The sequence below is a fragment of the Phaenicophaeus curvirostris genome, chromosome 3 (assembly GCF_032191515.1).
Source record: "Phaenicophaeus curvirostris isolate KB17595 chromosome 3, BPBGC_Pcur_1.0, whole genome shotgun sequence".
Classification (NCBI taxonomy): domain Eukaryota; kingdom Metazoa; phylum Chordata; class Aves; order Cuculiformes; family Cuculidae; genus Phaenicophaeus; species Phaenicophaeus curvirostris.
In genome coordinates, this window is record NC_091394.1 from 45177967 (window position 1) to 45199166 (window position 21200).

Here is a 21200-nt window from a genome sequence, read left to right on the forward strand (position 1 = left end):
TCATTCATAGTCCTCAAAGATGCGGCAACAACTCTGAAAATACGAACCAGAGTGCAAAAAAAATTGGTGAATTTACAGACTTCTTGGAACAATAACAGTAAGAGGTATGAAACACTTACTACTCAAGGAAGTGTTAATTCTTAACTTCTAAAGACAAGTTTGAAGGACAACAAGTAGAAAAAAAAAAATGAAATGTACCACAACAATAAAAACATATAAAAGAGAAAGTGTCTTATGAGCCATACTATACTTTGCTTTCCAAAGTGAGTGCAACCATAAGCTCATTTTCTACGGACAGCTACTATTCTGAATTTCCAAGCTGGTACTGGCCACACAGGTACTTCTCTTCTAATGGGTAAACCAAATAACTTAGCAAAGGGATTTTCAGATAATCTTCTTCTGGGTTTTGAAAGTTCATTTGCACTGCAGAATCTGCCAGGAATGCATTCAGTTACTGCTAAAAGGCCTGCCCCACACATTTCAAGCAGCATTTAAATCCCAGTTAAGCAATCCAAAGACTGCAGAAAGCCCTTTTTCAAGAGCGAATGATGTGGAAAATGAGACCTTCTACTTTACTGAGACCAGAGACATCCCCAAATCAGAGGTATTTAAAACATTTATTTAGCATTAATCATTGTGGGTTAAATAAAACATAAAAACTACATTTTAGGGCAAAAAAAATCACCCATTATTAGGTACGATACAATTAATATGTAAAACAGAAGGTAAAGTATTAACAGATTGCAGCATCCCATACATGAAGCAAGTGGGTCCAGCCCAACCAAAGCCCTTATATAAACAAAACAGAGTAAGAGTACTTAGCAGGTGATTTTAAACTGACAGTTTACCACTGACTCTGGTTTAAATTATTAAAACAGTAAAGTACATCATCATTGTACTGAAAAGGTCTGATTCTAGGCAGAGAGCTGGCATGTATAATCTATCTAGTCACGCTTATTACCATGTGTCATGAAGGATTAGAGAAGACAAGGGATGACAGGTGACTTTTCTAGGTATTGATACAGACCCTTGTTATACTGTAGCATTTCAGATAGACCTGCTGTACCATGAACCAAAAATTCATTTTCTTTTTCTTTTTTCAGTGTTACTTTATGACTTAAGAATCCCAATCCTTGGGTAATAATGGCCTTTTAAAACTGCTCAGTCTGCAAAACAATCTTTTTCTACAATATGCCATTTTTATGTATAAGAATGGCAAGTCAACAATTGTACCTACACGTATGTCCATCTTCTTGCTACCTTCGGTCTGCAACTTTTAAGTTCATAAAGGTGAAATGATCATTAACAAAAAAAAGTACTTACAGAATACAATGTGCACTATATGAGAACCAGACATAGTGACAAAACACTACACGTCAGCAAAACAATATAAAACTGTACTTATATATACACAACATATGCAGAACATACATGAAAACTAATTCCTTCATAATCTTGTTTTTGAACTAGTTCATGACAAGCCAGAAAAGCAAGTCACCCACAACTGGACACTCGCAGTCTTGAGTCATGGTGCAAACAAGCTCCACCACACGTCCTTGGCACTGCAGCCTGGGCTTCAGTCCTGCTGCAAGCTCTCTTGAGAAAACCACTCTTGGACAAATCCAGCCTAAACCTCAAACCACAGAGTTGTAATTATTATTAGAGCAGATCAGCTAGAATCAGGTGCTCCTGTACAATAATTCAGCTTTTCACCAGCCATTGACTAGTAAGAGGAATTCTGGTTGCTGCTGAAACTTTTGACTGCGAGTTTGGGGGTTTTTTGTACATCCTTTTTCTGGCTGTTTATGAAGGGCAGTGGTACTTTCCAAGCAACGCAGGCAACAAAAGGAAGCAGAAATCATGAGTTTCACATTTGAAATTCACAATTTCAAAACCAAACCATTCCCCCCATTTGAAGAGGCAGGTTAAAGCTGCACTTTAGCTTTGATGAACAGCAGAGAAACAACATCATTGCTAAAGGCAAGCCCTGTCTTCAAAACCAAATGTGAGCTACTCCGCACAGCACAGTAGCCTGTTATTTTGTCACCTGTGATTTCACCATAATCCAAACCTCAAGAACTTATACCATCAGAATCCTTATTTATTTAAATCCTTTTCTTGACTAAAAGCAGAACAAGGTGATTTGGATTTGGCCCACCAAACGCAAAAATATCTTTGAGCCTACTTAGCCAGCATTTGAATTTTAAAATCTGCCAGAGATCCATTGTAACAACTTACAGTTTTAAATTATTTTAACATACAACTCATAAACCTGTTCTGATTCACATACGGCTCAATGGCAGCTGTAAGACCTGATTTCTCAAGGCTATCTATTCCATACAGATCAGCATCAATTGCCAGTCCCAGCATAAATTAGAGTATATAAGGTACTTGCAGAATTACTTTACAAAATTTTCAGACATCTCAAGTAGGGTTTGATGAGTTTTGAGATGTCACATGAAAAAAAGAAATAGGCCACAAAGATTTGTGAAGGCTTAAAAATCAGTTATGCATCACTACTACATGCTGAACTAAAATTTATGCCACCTTTAGAAACATGGGTTCAATCTTACCTTGTGTTCTTGTTAACAGGTCTAGCCTTTTACTGGGTTTTATTAGGAAGAACCAGATCTCTTGCAGCATTGGGTCACATATCTCATAAATTATTTGACTCTGTGATGTTGATAAGATTGATATTTCTGGCACTGAAGGCCAGGTTAACCTCTCCCTCCACAGCTATGTGAAAGAGCCAGGCACCCTGGTGAACTTGCTTGTACTAAGAGGGACTGGAATGTTCCCTGAAGGAGCTTGAATCCCTCCCCAGCTATCAACAATCACGATTGCTGAATTTTCACTTAAAATAACCTTGGATTATCTGTAAGATATTTGCTGCAATGAAATAGTGACTTGGATAATACATCAGCACAGGTGACAACTGAAGGTTTACCTAAGATATTCTTTCCCACGGTAGCTGTCTGAGTTTGCTTCTTATCCAAGGGCATATTTTGAAGTATGAGTGCTTTCAAAGGAGCCCAAAACATCCAAGAAATTGATTATATGTAAAAACCCAATGCTGTTTAGTTTCTTAGACAAAATCTGGTGCAATGAGTCCCATCTATAACTAGCTTCAAGTCCTCTGAAGACAAAGAAATGTTCTTATTGATTTCACCTGGTTCTGTTTCAAGCCCTAATAATTAGTGCCATTTTATCAAAGCAATCTCACAGCAATAAGGTCTGGGGCTTTATGTATAAACATGGGAACCCAGCTCTAGCCTGCATATTCATGATATAATGTGGAAAGCTCTTTTTGCTTTTGCTTGCTTTTCATAAGTTCCCCAGAAAGCGTGAAGCAAGGTTAATTTTCCTCATAAAAGAACAAATAAACCTTGTGGAACGCAAGCTGGGCTTTGGGTTTGAAGCTTGCATTTCTTACCCTAGTCTTGATTCCCAAATAAACTGATGAAGAAGATAAATTTGTAATTTATCATCTTAGTCACACACATTCATGAAAGATGGAAGGGGAGAATACAGAAGGATTTTACGTTATTTCTAGTTCGTGACCACATATGGTTTATTTTTTCCTACACTGTATTTTCAAGTGCATCAAGCTTCAAAGATATCACACAGTGGGTCTTCTGTAACGCATCTCCACATAGCTGAAAAGACTATGCCACAAACTCACGGAATTGCATTTGTAAATAACACTCTGGTTTGTTTTATTAGATTCTAGCCTTTAGCCTCAAATGATATCACGCTCTCTTACTTTGTTTTTGTACAGAAATATCATTCTTCTGACTTGACGACATCTCAGTGCACTGCAGTGAGACCATGAGGTGGGGCAATGTGGCAACACACTTAGAAACCAGGGAGGTGGCATCTTTGAGCAGAGACAACTATGGATTAGGGCACAGATTTGGAGGTAACCTGGTAAGTAGTGCAGATTAAGCTCACATTTACGTCCTTTTTTACAATTTCAGTAAGTAATGAAGCCTGAAAAGGGAATCAATCCAGACAAAGCACAGCGGCTCTGTCTTCACTTCTTTCCAGAGCAGACTGGAACTGTATGGAGTTCAGCAGTCTCCTTCATGACAACTCCTTCTTTCACATACACAGCACCACCTGAACCAGATTTTGACTTCCAGCTTGTAAAAGTTGCACTCACTCATCCTTTGGATCCATTTTGTTTTTCAGTTAGCAAATTCAGTCCATTTCTTGTTGATGCTTACTGGAAGTACAAGATGAAGCTACAGATTTAGAAAAAAACACCAAAGCAGAGTCCAGCTAGAAAGATGGCAGAGAAACTGTAAGCCAAAATTCAGGGTTTATGGTTTTTTTTCACCCTATTATTACAGAGTAAACTCTAAAAACATGTCAAGTCCACTTTGCAATGTAAGAAGAGAAGTTTTTGCAGCAAATGGTTGGACTCGATGATCCGGTGGGTATCTTCCAACCTGGTTATTCTATGGTTCTATGAAATCTAAACTTTATATATAAAAGGATCTGTTTATAAAAAAAAAAATAACACAACAAAACCAGTCATTGGTTTAAACAGAGACTCATAGTACTCTGATATTGTAATTTTGACAGGATATTAGAGAGAATTTTCCAACTAGGTTTTGCAAAATCCCTTTGAAGTAAAGCTCTCTGCTTCTGGTCCTTGCATTATTGCTTATGGGAAGTATTGAAACTACTGCTTTCAAGATAAGGAGCCACGTCACTGAGATCATGAAGTCCTTTCTCAGTGAAAAAACAAACGGTGCTGTTTTTCAAGTAAATCTAAAAAGATCAAGTTGGGTCAACAGCACCGCCTACCCGTCTGTGAAGTCTGCTTTCCAAGTTTGATGGCTCCATTGTTACCATTTTCATGAGGATCTAAGGGTGGAATTTGCCGACCTGAAACACACAAGGAGACAATTAAATCAATTTTCCTAATTTAGTTGGCAACGCAGGCAGATAACATTTAGGACGATTTAGCTTGCATAAAAATTAAATCTGTGATACTTCACCAGAAAACCATCTCCTATGCACCCTGAATCTTTTTTCTTGTATCCTGCTTATGAGAGAAGATTTTCACATTAAAAAAAATAATGAAATAGAGCTATTGAGAGTGCATGAAATACACGCAAATATCCATGTATTTTAAAAAAATAGTTATATTGCTATTTAAAAAAAGAAAAGTTATCTCACTGAGCACCTTGCAACTAAGAAAGACAAAATTCTCAGCTTAATTTCCAATTCCACTTAAAGGTAAATGGTGCTAGTTTTAAAATATCTTGCCCATCTTAAATCTGCATGGCACTTAGTCCTGGCACACTGGAGTTTTACAAAACACTGTAACTAAACACACGCTGCCTACATTTGAAAAAGAAAAAAAACCCTACACCTTTTCATTGAATCCCTGCCTCCTTTGAGGGATACCCATGTTCCAGTTGACAGCTTTGATTACTTAACCCCTCCAAAAACTCTTCTGACTTTTCAATCATCTTATGGGGTGATTATTTTAAGTGTTCTACAGAATTTCAGCCACCACAGGGGAGCTCGAGTTCTCTCCCAGGGCAAACAGCGCTGCTCCAAATCCCGCCCCTGTATGCCCTTTTTGTACTGCTGCATCTTCTACTCATGGACAACATACAATGTCATGGTAATGCACTTATTACCCTGTGGATTTGCTGGAGTATTTTTCTGTAGCTGGACGTACCTTCTATGAATTACTCCTAGTTTTACTATTACCCATATTAAATAACAAGAGTTAGAACATTTAACATCTATTTGTTATATGCTACTTTCAGAGAGCATAAAGTTGCTGTGCACATCATAATCCAGGTGGATTTTACAGTTTACATTTCCCCATCCTTTACTGCATCTATTCACAGCATTCCCTTGCCAAATGTTCTATGAATTACACACCTGTGTTGAAGCCCGAGTCCTACAAATTACTTGGGAGGATGGTTGTAGGGGGGTGAGTTACAAGTATTCACATAAAATCCAATCCCAATTAAATAAACCAGCAAAATTTAATCTGTAAAACTTGTCCCTAAATTACCTTTAGTGAAAACCATGAAAATTTCCCCTTTTCAGTCAGTCCTGAACAGGAATGTTATACAACAACAGAGTGACATCTGAAGCAGCATCTTTGGTGTTTGTATATGGGAACAGGAGAGGAAAAATTCCTCGCATTACTACGCTAAAGATACTGTATTTGGTCCAAGAGAATGAGACACATGTATCTTGAGGGCTGAAGTATGTATAAGCAGTGACATTAAAAGCTGCACTCTATTCAGGTCACTAAGATATCAGCTTCACACCTTGCTTACATTACATTTGAACTTCATGTTTGCAAGTGCCATTTCAAAGTAAAACAAAAAGCAGAATGGGTGGTTATAGACCCAGTTGTTAGATGTATTACTTTTGTTGGCTTTGGAGATAAAGACTCCATTAATTCTTGGAAGTCTAGAGACATATGAATAACTTAATATCTGTGAGAGGCTTTCCAAGAAGGTAATGCTCCTGTTGTGGAGACCTAGAGAGACCTTCTGCATGAGTTACCAGCTATTTACGAAGTCCTTTCAACTCAGCACCAGCTAAAATAAAACCCTGACAGGCTGACTCAAACACAACATACCTAAAAAAGTTGCAATCTACGCTGTTTTCATAACATAACCACTAGGCAAATACTCTCTAAACATTTAGCTTCTCTAACAGCAAGTTCAGAAGAGGAAAGCTAGTTTGCATGTTAAAGCTCAACTTTCACTTTAGAAGTCTGCATCGAACAACTTTTACCTCTCTCTGTTCTTCGTTCAACGTTTCGTATTTCTTTGGAGATTCAAGTCTTTTCTACAAGTATTTTCCATGTGCATGCAAAGAAGCAGGAAGTTTATCTTTGGAGCAAGAACCATTCCAGGCTTCAAGGTCAGTGAACACTTTGTCCAGTTCATACCAGGACACGATATATGTCACTAAGAATCACACTGATTCATTTCATTTCTCAAAATGATAAAAGCCATACAATCTACAAATAATAAAGAGAAAAAAAACCCTAGACATAATATTTGCTGATTAGTTACTCTAGCCTTTGAACTTAAGAACTGTTTGTCATTAACCAGCCATGTTTTCTGCTGTTTGGATACACCTCCTTGAATTCAGCACAAGGAATTAAAACCTTAAACAGTCTAAAAGTTTTTCAGAGTTGAGAATATTTTTTTTTAGTAGGTGCATTTTCTCACACTTATGATTTCTCTTATTACCAAATTTATTAAGACATCAAGTTAAATAATTTTATTTTCAGTTACAAGACTTATCCCTGCCAAAGCAGCTTTTGCTGTCTGATCTGCAGTTGACAAGCTGGAGCATAGAACTCTTAACACCTGAGAACTAGCTCCACAGCAAATGATATAGTGATTTTCACCAAAGGTCAGGGAAAACAATCAGAAATCTGTTTGACCAATTTTCTCTCCCTGGGCCTCCTTGACAGCTGGTCTCACAGCAGATGCCGTAACAGAGGAAGGTTTAAGCAGCAGCAGAATGCTAAGGAGCTATGAAATGCTGAGCCTGCATCTACACGTCAAGCTTCTAAAGCAGCTCAATCATTATTGCTACCTAAAAGCACCATGCTCTTTGCATCTTCTCATTCAGCTCTTGATAAATATGGCATCAATATGCTGACACCAACTCAACTATAGCTGGCTCTGAGTCAGGATCAACAGAGGTTGTAAACTGAATTAATTTTAGAAGAATATACTAATTCTAAACACCTCTGATCCAGAAAAAAAAAAAGATAGCCAAGTATTAGATAACCTACAGCACTGTTAATTCATGCTGTTTCTTTCACGCACTTCGTATCAGAAAGGATCAGTAGTCCCCTGAGAGCCAGCCCAGCAATTATCCTGCTGAAGAAACAGATTAAAACAATTCCTCTTCAGACCAAAGACTGCTCTGTTAAGATAGCCAGCTCAAAAGATCCATAAGAAGTCAAACTCTTACATTGCTCAACTTAAAGACATCAAATTAGATCACAAATAGAGTGTTTCCCCCATTTTTGAGAGCAGGACACAACTAGCCAGTCTGCCAAAGACAACCAATAGTACATCTTAGGATCCACATGAAACAGTCAATCGCACAGAGAAAAACAGATGTGCACCCATTTATCTAAGAACTCTGCAGCTGAACTGGTGAAATGAGGAACCTAGGGATATCCTGTTACTCAGACAGTATAGAAATTCCATATGGTTCCCATTGCTGATATTCCTATGGAGTAAGGCCTGCTGACTGTGATTAAAAATTAGATTTTTGCACTTGTTTTTATTAAATACCTGATTATCTATTTTGGTTTCGTTTCACCAATGTTCAGACCATGTTTCACAGATTTTGTGCAACAAAAACATTCGTAAACATGCACCTCTACACAGTTATGCAGAGGTCTTTGTGTCCTCCATGATCTCATTCCAGTAAACACACCTTGGTTTGTAAAACAATAAGCATCACAAGAGACTGCTCAAATGCAGGTTAACAGAAATTGTCATTGTTCTGCAGTGAACCATCCAGGTTAACAGGTGGTAAGCACTGAGACAATTAATCTCCTCTGTTCTGGCATGTTTGAGTTGGGCTGAGGCAGCCTAGGATGAAGGTCAGAGTCTTCTCCAATGTCTGGTACAGTTCCAGCTCCTGCTATTGAATCTGAGACTTGTTAACATAAAGAGATTAATCAGCTCTCTGGGAGTTGCAGTTCTAGAGTGCCAGAGGCAAAGAGATGGGGAAGTGGGGGGGTGGGATATAAACAAAATGGGAAGGGAGAAAAATGAAAACTGGAGCATGGAAGTAAGAGAGACAAAAGGGACTAGGTAACAGCACTGCAAGCAGAAGTTAAAGGCAGGCAGATGGGGATTGCTCTGCTGCACCTGGAAACAGGATGCATCATCACAGTAATAAAATGTGCTCTCTTTTTTCCTTTTTGAATGTGATGATCCACTTATAAGCTGTGACATTCAGTATCTCAGAAAAACCAAGCTTGGAGTTGGGCTTTTCGGGTATTTTTAAAAAACGTTTAGTTTCATTATTGACCTGTACAAGACTGTGTGAAAGGTTGGAAATAGCATTGAAGTTGAGCAAAAGGCAAAAAAACCAGCTGGTTTCCACACTGACAAAGGGCCCAACACAACAGTGCATTGAACAGATACTCATTCAGTGTGTACTGGAAAGGAAGACAGATGTGATGTGATCAACTTGAGCTGGGACATCCAGATAACGATGTCCAAGTTCAAAAGAAGCACAGTCTTAATATCTAACACAACTACAACAATTCTGCTGAGGGTAAGAGACAAGACATAACAGGGCTGCACAGCGGCTTTCTGCACATTTGTCCCATCTGTTCTCTCTCTGAAAATTGTGTACAACTCAGTTTTTCGGGGGGGACGAGGAAGGGGAGATTTTTGTTAGTACAGGATGTGAAGTCCATCTCACTTGGCTCCAGAGCAGCAGCCCCCTGCAGCACCCTGAGGACCTAACTGCTGTGGGCAACCTGAGAAAAGGCAGACTTCTTCAAGCAGTGGTATAACAGCTATACAATAGCCAGAATCTCCTCCTAAAACTGCTGACTATCACTGCAAGGTGAGGCCCTGCAAAGCAGTGCTCTCTATAAACAATAATACAGCATAGTTGTCTGTGAAGTCATGGCAGAGTGAAAGAGGCACATCTTATCCAATAATTTTAGCATTTGCATACAAGACTCTTTCTGCACCTGTAGGACTTATGGCAGTCATGCTTCTTAGTTTATGTTGAAGGGCTCTCCTGTGGCTGGAGAGAAAACCAGGACCTCAAAAGTTTAACTTTAAGAGTAGTCTGAAGGTCAGTAACTTTTGCTTCACTCATTAAAATCTGGAAACAAGAGGAGAACTAATCCTAGAACATGGGGAGCATAAACTGTAAAGAATGTAATTGCAAACATAAATTAGGGCACTGTTTCCTCCATTCTTTCAGAGGGTGTTCACAGGTGAACACTTCCTACAAAAATTCAGTTATGAGCTTGGGCTGCTTTCAAAATGGTGTATGTGAATTGCTCTGTGACATAAATATACTTGCTTTTCTTCAAATGTCTTTCACAGACCTCTTCAAAGCAGTTCACAGGTATCTCCAAACAAGCAGATAACAGGATAAAAACTATGATGTTCATCACTCACAGAGCCTGAAAATTGTCCATCTGCAATTCTATCCATCCAAGTACATTTGAGTCAGCACAAACACTGAATGTCCGCTGGACAGGACTCCTCCCTGTTCTACAAACATTTCATACATTCCTCTCTAGTTAGTCCAGTATACAAGTGGTTAAACTGTAAACTCTACAGATTGGGTTTGTGGGTTTGTTGTGTTTTTGTTTGTTTTTTTTTTAATCTCCCAGTATTTCTAGGAAACACATATTTGGGTTACATTAAATATTCAATATACAAGCTGCTGGCAAGGCATAAGAAAATCAATAGCTTCACACATTTATTACTAAGCATTTACCTTATGAAAGGTTGTATCCTCAGACAAAAACTCTCTGCTCTAGATAGGAAGCCTCATCTAGGAAGAACATCCTTATCTGGATTTTTATAATAATCATTAGCCTCTCCCTCCTCCTTGTACTAACAGCATCAGTAAGACTGAACATGGAAAGAACTCTTTAGACGTTTTCCATAGAGCGGTTCTGATAATGTTATTCCTCAGTTCCCTCTCACCTTTGACAGAAGATGCTGAAATGCTTCAATCATTCCCCCTTCAGTAGCACACCAGTCCTTTACATTTGTCATATGTCGAAAAATAATGCATGCCCACCGTTTATTGTTTTTTGCTTAATATAAGTTTATTTCATATTTCACTTGGCTAGGTATTCCTCCCTGGCTTGCTCATCCCACTGCCTGTTTACCTTTGGACCTACTGATGCAGACTGATATTAACCTGGGAGGTGCAGCCTCAGCTCTACCATTTACAGAGGACGGGTTTATGTAATCTTCTCTTTCCTATCTGGGGCACCTTCACATGAAGGTAACAGGCAATACACACATTGAAGAGAAACAGCTGGGTGTGTACTAGATTTGAATAAGGTAATGAAAGCTTATTTGAGTTGCTAAATGAACAGGTGTTGGAATATTGCAAGGGTGTGATTGCTACTAAATGACAGGACACTTGGGGCACCTTGTTTAGTCACTGAAAACCAGGTAAGTTGCCTTCCCAGGCATCAGCACTGAAGCCCCACAACCAAGAAGTGACAACACAGAACTGGTATGACCTCCTGCACTGGCACAGCTTTATACTGTATTATACTGCTATCATATAATGAATTCCTGGCACTTTCGCTGCTGCTGACGTATAAGCCAGTGACAAGGAGCTGCTGTGATTATAAGTCTTATAATGCTGGAAATAAGAAAATTAATAATATTTGATCCTATAGAAACTCAGCTATCAAAAAAGAACTACCGGAACACATGAAAACCCACTAGAATCTTAAGCCTTTTTTATGTCAAAAACCTTTCAAGACAGGTATTGAGAAAAAATTAGCCCAAGTGGGGAATATACAGCAGTACTAACAATACTCTTCTCTTGTTTACAGAGAAATAAACCAGCCATGTGATGTTTCACAATCACAGCAAGCCTTCAGTCAGGCGCTGCTAAATCTCACCAAGGTAAGTGAGTAGCTTACCATCTGAAATCACAGGGTACAACAGACAGCCTGGAGCTGCGTCCCATGATGCAGCTCAGTGAAAAGTCTCCAGCACAGAGAACATTGACTTTGCTGACATTTGTGCTCAGTCTGCCTTCTCAGCCTTATTCGCCCAAGTAAACTGACTGCAGAATCCCTCTCCTGCCAGATCTGCCCCATCTTACAAAAATCAGAAACTTTTACTGATTCTAGTCTTTCACATCTTGTATTTTCTCGATAAGAAATAAGGACAATGGATTTGTGTTGAGACTGTGTTATTAAGACATCCCTCAAAGTGGTTAAATCCTGAGACAAACTTATTTTGAAAAAACCTTTTAAAATAGTCTAATATAATAACCTTAGAAATGAAGTGATCTCTCTATAATCTCTCTAATATTTCCAAGATTTATCTGGCTGTCAGCAAAACATCCCAGTTCCCCTTATATTTTTTGCCTTCTTTATATCATTATGTTGAGTAATTTTTTCCTATTATACTATTTCACTCCGTTCACTCTATCTTCCCTGGAAAAGAGACAGTTGTTAGACACCTTAGGAAGGAAAAATGATTACATTAAAATACCCTTAGGAAACAAAAAGCATAAGCAAGCAGCAGGTAAATTTTTTAGCTAAATTAAAATGTAGTCTACTCTTTCTGTTTGGGGTATCAATTTCAAGAAGGTTTTTAATGAAGAAATTTGCTACGCGTGATGGAATATCCTTCCAAATCCAGGCTGTAAAATAGGCAACACATACAGCCTACCTGTAAGATCCAAGGAAAACAGAAGCTGCTGTTGCCCTGTTCAGAGGCTGGGGACCTGCACCATGCCCTTCTACAGAGCACAAAGAAAAGGGCATGAACTCTCAGGCAGCATGGAAGCAAAACTTAAAGCTGCAGCATGACTTCTAGGGTACCACACAAATAAAATTAGTTAACAGGGTAGGGACATGGCCACAAATGGACTTCATACAGAGAGAAGGCAGAAACGCTGCCATTCAGCTTAGGCATAAACAGACCTTTTTGGAAATTGCACAAAGACTAAAATGGTGTAAAACATCAGAAAGCTATTCATACCCTCTGCCCAGTCATAAACATACTAATTAATTATCCAGCTAATTAATCATTTTTCACTTCATTTCTACTATATTTCTATAAACATACACCACCAATCTATCCTTTCTCTCCACTGAGTACTTGATAAGGTCACGAGTACATCCACTGAGACCAAATATTTCTATATATAGAAATAATTGCCTGTGGAATTAAGTGCACTTGCCTGAGTATCTAGTTCATACTAAACTTAATTTACCTGATTCTCATCATCTATTATATACATTATTAGGGACAGTGTACGCTGCCAGCTGCAGCACTGCCTATCAAAGATGGAAACTAATTAGATATTTACACAGCAAGGATGAGTTCCTTCATGAGAATATTCACAACCACCAGCTGGAGACAATCTAGAGACAATCTAGTAAACTATCACAAGGAAGGTTTCTCCAGTGTGCCATGTTACGCGCTACTTTTTTAAAGGAGGCAAAAGAAAGGTAGCTTATTCTAGGAATATCAGTTCTCATTAACCATTTCAAATACATTCCATGCAAGCAAAATAAACACTTGAACAGGCCCCATCTCAGGCAAAATGCTGTAGGTAATATGAGCTGATTATGAATATGTGAAATAAAACAAAATAGACTTTAGGGAAACAAAAGTGGAGTTTCTAGACGTGCCTAGGTTTAGGTCTCCTAGGCTTATGCACTCCAAAACATGATCAAGGGAGAGGAGGAAACAGCACTAGCAAAAGAAGATCAAGTCACAGAACTCTTCAGAAACCTCAATCCATACATGCCCAAGGACGTAAAGGGAGCAATACGATGTCACTGCAAGGCTGTTCTTTATCATCCCTATCATTTTTGAAAGTTTGTGGAGAATGAGGGAGGTCCTCTATGACTGAAGAAAGGTGAATATTATATCTGTCTTCGAAAAGGGAAATAACAAGCCATGAATCCACAGGCTGGTTAGGTTCACTGCTTCCTGGGAAAACCACAGAGCAAGTCTTCCCAGAAGCTGCTTCTGAGCAGTGAAGAAGGTGACCAGGATCAGTCAGCATAGATTCACCAAGAGTAAACCATGTCCAGCCAATCCGGTTGTCCTAAATGACAGTACAACTGGATCTGTGACTGAGGGAGAGCATTGGATGTTGCCTACCTTGACTTTAGCAGGGCTTCTGACACTTTCTCCTACAGCATTCGGGTATATCCAAGTTAGGATGTTATTGTCTAGATAGGCTGACTGTTAGCTGTGTGAAAATTTGGCTGGATCACCAGACTCAAAGGCCAGCAGTTAACAGCACGTATCTACCTATAGGCCACTTACAAGCAGATTATTTTGCTTAATACCTTTTATCAGTGGCCTGAAAGAGGAAAAAATATGCACCGACTTCAACCATCAGATGATACCCAACTCAGAGGTGCATTCAATCCCTTTGAGGGCAGGGCTGATGTTCAGAGGGCCTTAGGCTCGAGGGCAGAATGGGCCAACAGGAACCTTACATAGTTCAGAAAGGACAAATGCCAAGGCCTGCTTGTGGGAATAAAGAGTCCCTGGCTATGAGGACTGGCTGCCCGGGAAGCAGCTCTGCTGAAAAACACCTGAGGGCAGCAAGCCGAGCATAAGCCAGCAGCGCACCCTGGCAGCAAAGACTGCCAACAGCATCCTAAGTCATAGCAACAAGAGCCAAGCCAGTAGATCAAGTGAAGCAGTTACCTCCTTCTAGATACGGTCTAACACAAGCTGGGTAATGCACTCAGTTTGGGGCCCCCAAAACCAAGAAAAATGTTGACAAACTGGCACAGGTCCAGAGGAGGGCCACCAAGACAGTCAGGAGGCTGGAGAACTTGCCCTGCAAGGAGAGGCTGAGGAAAAGGGGTCTGTTCAGCCTGGAGATGAGATGGCGTTGCAGGACTGCAAAGCCAATACCTATGGAGAGGGCTGCTAAGAAGACATAGTCAGGCTCTTTGCTGAGATGCATTCAGGACAATGAGCAATGGTGACTGTGAATTGAATCAGGAGAGGTTCTAACTTGATACGCTGGTCAGGGCAGGAGGGGAAGCCACTGTTAGGACTATTTAAACACTGGACTCAGCCGCCCAGAGAGGTTGTGGAACCTCTGCTCTCAAGCCCAGGCAGATAATGGCCTAAGCAATCTGGTCTAAATTCACTATCAAGTCTGCTTTGGGCGGGAAGTTGGACTGAAAGTCTCTTCAGGTCCCTTCCAGCCTGCAAGGTCCTCCCCACTTGCAGCCAGAGACCAAAACTGGAACCCCCAGAAAGCAAAATGAATGATGTTTTTTTCTTTTACTTATGCAGAATGTCAGTCTTGGCTTGTTTAAAAGACCTGAAGAGAAAATATTTTTTTTTAAACTGATTCCACTGCAATGACTATTTTCTACTTATCACAGCCCTCCAGGCGCGTTTCTTAACATTTAAGTTTTTATCAACACGATGATATGATCAACACTATTGCCTCTACAGCAGGCTTGGTCTGACACAGAAGACGTAACCCATGTTACAATTCATATACTGATTTAGAAAGAAAAGCCTTACGCCATATCTACTATTTACTATGTTTTGTTCTGGTGCATTCAAAATAATTCTTAAGTTTACATGTGCATAAACAGCATCCATGCACTGGTCCAGTGGATTTCTTAATGTCCTTAAGAAAGAACATTTCAAACTCGAAACAGACAGCTATTTTTAGATGACTTCTAAACAATCAGAAAAAAAAATTAATTAATTAAGGGATCGTTTACTTACTTATTCCTTGAAACAGTTCTTCAATGTTAACAGCATTCTTTGCACTGGTTTCAACAACAATTGCACCTATAGATTCTGCATATTCTTTGGCATCCTTCATAGGAACCTCCCTACAAAAAAACCCAAACATATAAAATAAAACAAATTTTTAAAAAAAACCTTGATTTTGTATAGGAAAAAAAAGACTACAAACATAGCCTGATCAGAAAAGCATTAGTATAGTCTTCTTCCCTGCATGAGCATCTTTCTCCTTCTTATAGCATTTAAATAATCATATTCAAAATATCAAAGTTTCACCAATGATCAGTCTGAAGATTTCTTGGACTTGCTGCTAAACCCATGCCTTAAAAAGAAGAAGATAATTTAAACGACAATCACATTTGTTTTTCAAAACTGACCCCGATAAAAGCATTAAAACATGAGAGAAAAGACATAAAACTCTGCTGCCAGTGACACCATCTTAAAATCATTGGCAGAACATCCTCATTTCGTAGCCAATATACGCTAAAAGCTGGTAAACACAGTTTACAACATGCAAAAGGCCTCTGCTTCAGACGCAAAGCAAGCCCCACACTGACCTTATACCTGCCTAAGCCAGGTGGCAGAGATGCATCTGCCTGTGTCCACTGCTGTCTGTAACCATCACTATTCCTTATTTTTGAGCAACAGCTCAAAATCAGAGACTGAACACGTTAACAGGCACCAGAGATACATCTGAGCAGGGGTGCATAGGTTGAAATAGCAGGCTGCCAGCTGTTTAACACATCCAGCTGGTGTGTTTCGGGTGGCTTTATAGCTGTCTATTGCACATGAAGAATTTGCACCAATGCCTTCACCGCACAGCTCTAACATACAAACCCAGAGACTCCTAGTACAATTTCCTCGGACTTCAACAGAAGGTACCAGAGCATAGCAATGCCATTTCACAACTAGGTTAGGGAGGTATGTATTTTAAATAAATCTGATCTGCTGCTCATAGGAAACATGCAGAGAGGGGGAATAATTGCCCAATTTATTAGAAATGTTTTTTTAAAAATTAGCCTGCAATTCCAGCAGCTGGATTCAGAGCTTGTTTCCATTACTTGCTTCTTTGTATTACATGTCTTTTTATTGAGGAAGACACAGGGAATGCAGCATTGCCCCTTACTATTTCTGAAATAGCACCCTGGCCTTTATTAGGAAAGGTACCACCATCTGCAGATGGCCCCAGAGATAAGAAAAATGGAACTTAACTATGTAACATAATATTCAAACAACAGTAAAGGAAGAAATTTGAGAACACAGTGTTATGTAAGACTTTAAACTTGCTGTAACTTAGATGAGAAAAAAAAACGTTCAGAAATCAAGGAAAAGTAAAAAAGCAGCAACATTCAAACAAACATTACAAAAGTAAAAAAAGTGACAACATTCCACAGAAGCTTCACGAAACTTCTTAGCTTTCTCTGATGACATTTCTAAAGGAAGCTGATAAAGGTCCACAGCACATGAGCAATAAGCATCATGCCATCCACTGCCATTGACACCAAAAAGGCTGCACAGAAGAAGTGGCGTTACCATAATCTGGATGTCAACACAGCTAAGATGCTACGTCATCAAAAAGAAAAAGCACAAATGCTTGAACTCTAAGCCAAGAGATGAATGCACGCAAGATGGGATGAAGAAGGAAGAGGGCAAGAACCATCAGTGGAGTGTTAAGTAAGTGTTATCCCAGGGCTACAGGCAAAGTCAGAGGAATACCTATTCTGAAATTTGTCAACTATTTCATTTCATCCTTTCCAAATCATTCTATTGATTCAATCTCCCTTCAGATTTTCTGAATAATTACTGAATACAGAAATATTCTGGAAGATCTGAGCATGAAATTCTGCTGAATTCTCTTAACCAAGGATCTGGTCATTTCCAGTGAACACAATTTGTTAAGAAGGTGCACCATATCTTTATAGAAGCAAACACTTCTTAGTTGCTGTTATGACTACTAACTTCTATAATGCTCAAAAAATATGCTGGACACTAAAACCATTTTAACATTGAAGTCTCAGCTCCGGTCTTTGAAACTACTGTTTAATTATCTGCCTGAAGGACAGAACACATACCAGAAGGAAAAGTCTACTACTATTACTTAAAAGTATGCCAAACACTCAACAGTACTAGAGCTGACAGTACTACCACAAAAATGAGGGTCTATATGAAACAATATTGCCTGTTTACCTGTAGAAATTCCTTCAAAGTGGAGAACAAACAGCACTTCAAGAGTGCCAAGAACCACTCACAACCTATTAACAACATTGTAAAAACAGCATGACCCCTGACTGTCCCAAATCCATCTTGGCAGCTCAAAACCAAATTTTAGATGCTAAACAAGGAGGGTAACATGGTCAATGACCATGAGAAATGGTGCCAGCTTCCCAGAGGAAAATAATCAGTTCTTGTTGCTTACTTTCATTCCTCCTTACAACTCCTACAGTCAAAGAGACTGTAGAATCAAATCAACTCGGATGTGGGCAGCTTGTCCTCTTTTGCTTCTATTCACATTGGTCTTAAAAGCAGCTGTCTCTCTAATATCCCACAAAACATCTGCCAGAATTTCTACAAAACCCAAGAGAGATGCCAAAAATGCATATAAACAGCAGCTTTCTCCTGTTTGCTCACATCATCTTATCTTTAAATTCTCTGTGCAGAAAGGCATATGTATTTTCTACTCACTGGAAACAATCTGATAAATTGGTGACACATTTCACCTACAATCATTTTTACTGAAGTCAATCTGAAAACATAAAGCAGACAGAGAATACATACAGCTGCATGTATTGCATAAACAATCAGATTGCTGGAAGAACTCTGAAAACATAACACGTACAATACAGTCTGCTCTCTATTTGTCAACCAAAATCTCTGTAACTGGACATCACCGGAAGGCTTTAGAAAGAGAAAAGACTGGTGGATGCAGAAAGAATAATAACATAAAAAAAAAATTCTTAAAACTGTTCATAATTATCAAAAAAAAAAAAGAAAAAAGAATAAGACATTACCTCACGGAAGGCAATGAACACCATGAAAATGCCAGAACATTTTGTGCATGGAAGAGATGTATTAGCTGAACACGAGCAAGAAACAGATAATCAACCATCAGTAAAAAACAGGTAGCATTTGAGAAGAATGTGTTGGGAAGATCACAGTCCCTCTGTGAGGAAACCCAGTACTGTTCCAGTCTTTCTCTGGTGTGGATTTTCCTTCATGCCCCCAAGCTAACCTGCCTCTGGTGGAACAGCATTTAAAAGATTGCTAGCATGGCAAATGCAACAAAAAACAGGAGGAGGGCTGGTTATGGATTCATTTGCTATTAGTGTTATTTGTCACAAGCTCTAAATTTATTGCCCTTGCTTTAAACAGGCAATTGTATTGCTGGGAACATGTAAATTTAAAATTAAAGTGATCTCGGGGCAACCGGAAACTCCCCTTCGTGCTAACTGGGTTTGGGGCTTATTTTTTTATAATTGTCCTTGCTTCTGTTTTTCTTTTCTTCATGTGTGGAAACCTCTAATTTTGTATTGCAAGACTCCGCTTCACCATGTTGACAAGCATAACATAAGAGCAAGTAGGACATGTCAATATGCTACCTGTGTCCCTGATTCTTAGCCCAACAGAAACCAGGAGTCTTCTAGCATCAGGGCTTGTTCAGGTCTTACATAAAGCAGTGACTCACAGTTTGGTGCTGGTTCATGGCTGACAGGGGCTGAGGAAGGGAATAAAAAAATAAAACCCCAAACCAAACCTAACACAATTTGGTTTTGGAAGCACTGCAGCACTTAAGTTATACATGTGCTTTAGGGCTCTGGTGAACTTGAGTCAAAGTAACGACTGTGAAACAACAGGGGGTACACTTGCACAAACGCAAGAGTGAATGAGGTCCTAAAAAGGAAAGCATCTAATACAGCCATTGAGCCTGTACTCCCAACTGAAGCAAAAAACAGCAGAGTTGTGTACTGACACAAAGGATTGCTACTGTAAAGCAGAATGTGCTTCCAGTTCCAGAAAGGATAAATGTGACTCTAAACTAGAGCTAACAAGAGAAGAGTGATTCTAGCTTCATTCTTATCCCAAAGAGCATAATCTCGGCTCTTCTCAGCAGGGTGGATTCAATCACTCACTCTTTTACACAGGAACATTTTGCTTCACACAGGTGACAATTTTTATGTGAGGCTACCCTCCTAAAAACAACAAAACCACACTTTCTACATCCAGTATTATGGGACAGTTTCAGTCACTGCAAAGCACAAAGTACAAGTTCTCACAGCTGCTCTGTGTATGACATTATTCTATTGCAGGCCCATCCTTCTAGCTTTACATTGCCGGTTTTGCTCATCATTTAATGAATTTTGCACCTTTTAATATGAATGGAAAGGGAAAAAATAAAGAATACTTTTCCATTCCCAATGATTCAGCAGCTAAAAGGTGTACACTGTACAAATACACAGGAAAGCCAGTAAAAGACAGGTTAAAAAAAAGTATATAATTCTAGTTGTGCTGCTGCTGGTGAGATTCTTCACTGGCAGGACCACTGCTGTTAGGAAAGATTCAATGCAACTGACCAAAATGATATGCTATTGTAACAATGAAACAAATTGGCTACCCCAAGGAAGGAAACAAGATACTACTGATTTCATAACAACAACAAAAAAGGATGCATTACCTGATATCAGAAAGATCACATTTGTTTCCAGCGATGGCCATCACAATGTTTTCAGGACCATGTTCTTTTAGTTCTTTCACCCATTTCTTCAAAGTATGAAACGAATCCTAACTCAGAGAAATAACAAATAAGCCTAGACTCAGTTAACATATTTGCTTATTTTTCTGAAGTTAGAGGAACACAGCCTTGACAGTATTACTGCAATAAGAATTTTATAGCTCACAACACCAGAAAAAGACTGCTGTATCTATGTAATCTGCTTTTAAAACTTTAAGTCATAAGACTTCCTCAGATTAAGCCTTGTCCGAACTTGGACACTTCCTACTCTGTCGCGCCAAAGCAGCATGGAAAGTTTTTCTTCAGTTTTCATTGATGGAGAAACTACCACAGATCTTTTAAGTTTGGCTAGTAGCTCATTTCCCTTAACTTTTAATGTGAGCTTCATTTGTCTAATTTCAATTTCTGCCCAGTGGATTATCATCTAAACCACTGCCATATGTTCAGTAACGGCCGAGAGACCTTTCAGTGACCCCCTCCCCCTCGCATTTCTGAATCTGTGACCTGGTAAACTTCAATTCACTCATAATGGAAACTAAGAGATGTGATAATTCACTTGACTTTTTTTCCTCCGAGTACAAAATTCAATCACTTTTTGATGCTATCTACCTTTTAATGGTAGATTTTCTATTTCTTTAATGAACTAATAGCATTAAAATTACTTTTGTTCCTAAGGATTCTAATTATAATCCACACTTGAAATTATTAAAGAAACTCAAAGTGAGCTCCCAAATATATTAATATATAAATAACTTCTTCCTCTTCAGAAACGCATGTGAGAGTTGTGTCTAAATCAGCAATGGCTGTATTAGTATCACTGAAGGGAAAGCACTATCAGTCATTTGAGGAAAAATATCCATTCTGCTTTAACAGCCAATACTGCATATTAAGCATCAGAAAGTAAAATATACATTGACCTTCCTCTCCTATTTTCCCATCTTTATTTATGTTCCACACAGGCTTGGAAG

At 39.0% G+C, this 21200-nt stretch overlaps 1 protein-coding gene across 2 annotated transcripts in view; it reads right to left on the bottom strand.

Annotated features, from left to right (window-relative positions):
- Positions 1 to 321: 321 nt before the first annotated feature.
- RAB31 (RAB31, member RAS oncogene family) overlaps positions 322 to 21200 on the bottom strand; it is a 65728-nt gene continuing 44849 nt past the window's right edge. Inside the window, exons 5-7 of one of the 2 annotated variants that reach the window (XM_069853843.1) lie at positions 20176 to 20282; positions 15486 to 15595; positions 322 to 4893 (exon numbers count right to left, since the gene is read on the bottom strand). In XM_069853843.1, the coding sequence (XP_069709944.1) occupies positions 4796 to 4893; positions 15486 to 15595; positions 20176 to 20282 (315 nt within the window). In that variant the 3' untranslated portion in view covers positions 322 to 4795. The remainder of the gene's footprint in view (positions 4894 to 15485; positions 15596 to 20175; positions 20283 to 21200) is intronic. The other variant, XM_069853842.1, reaches the window with a different exon arrangement.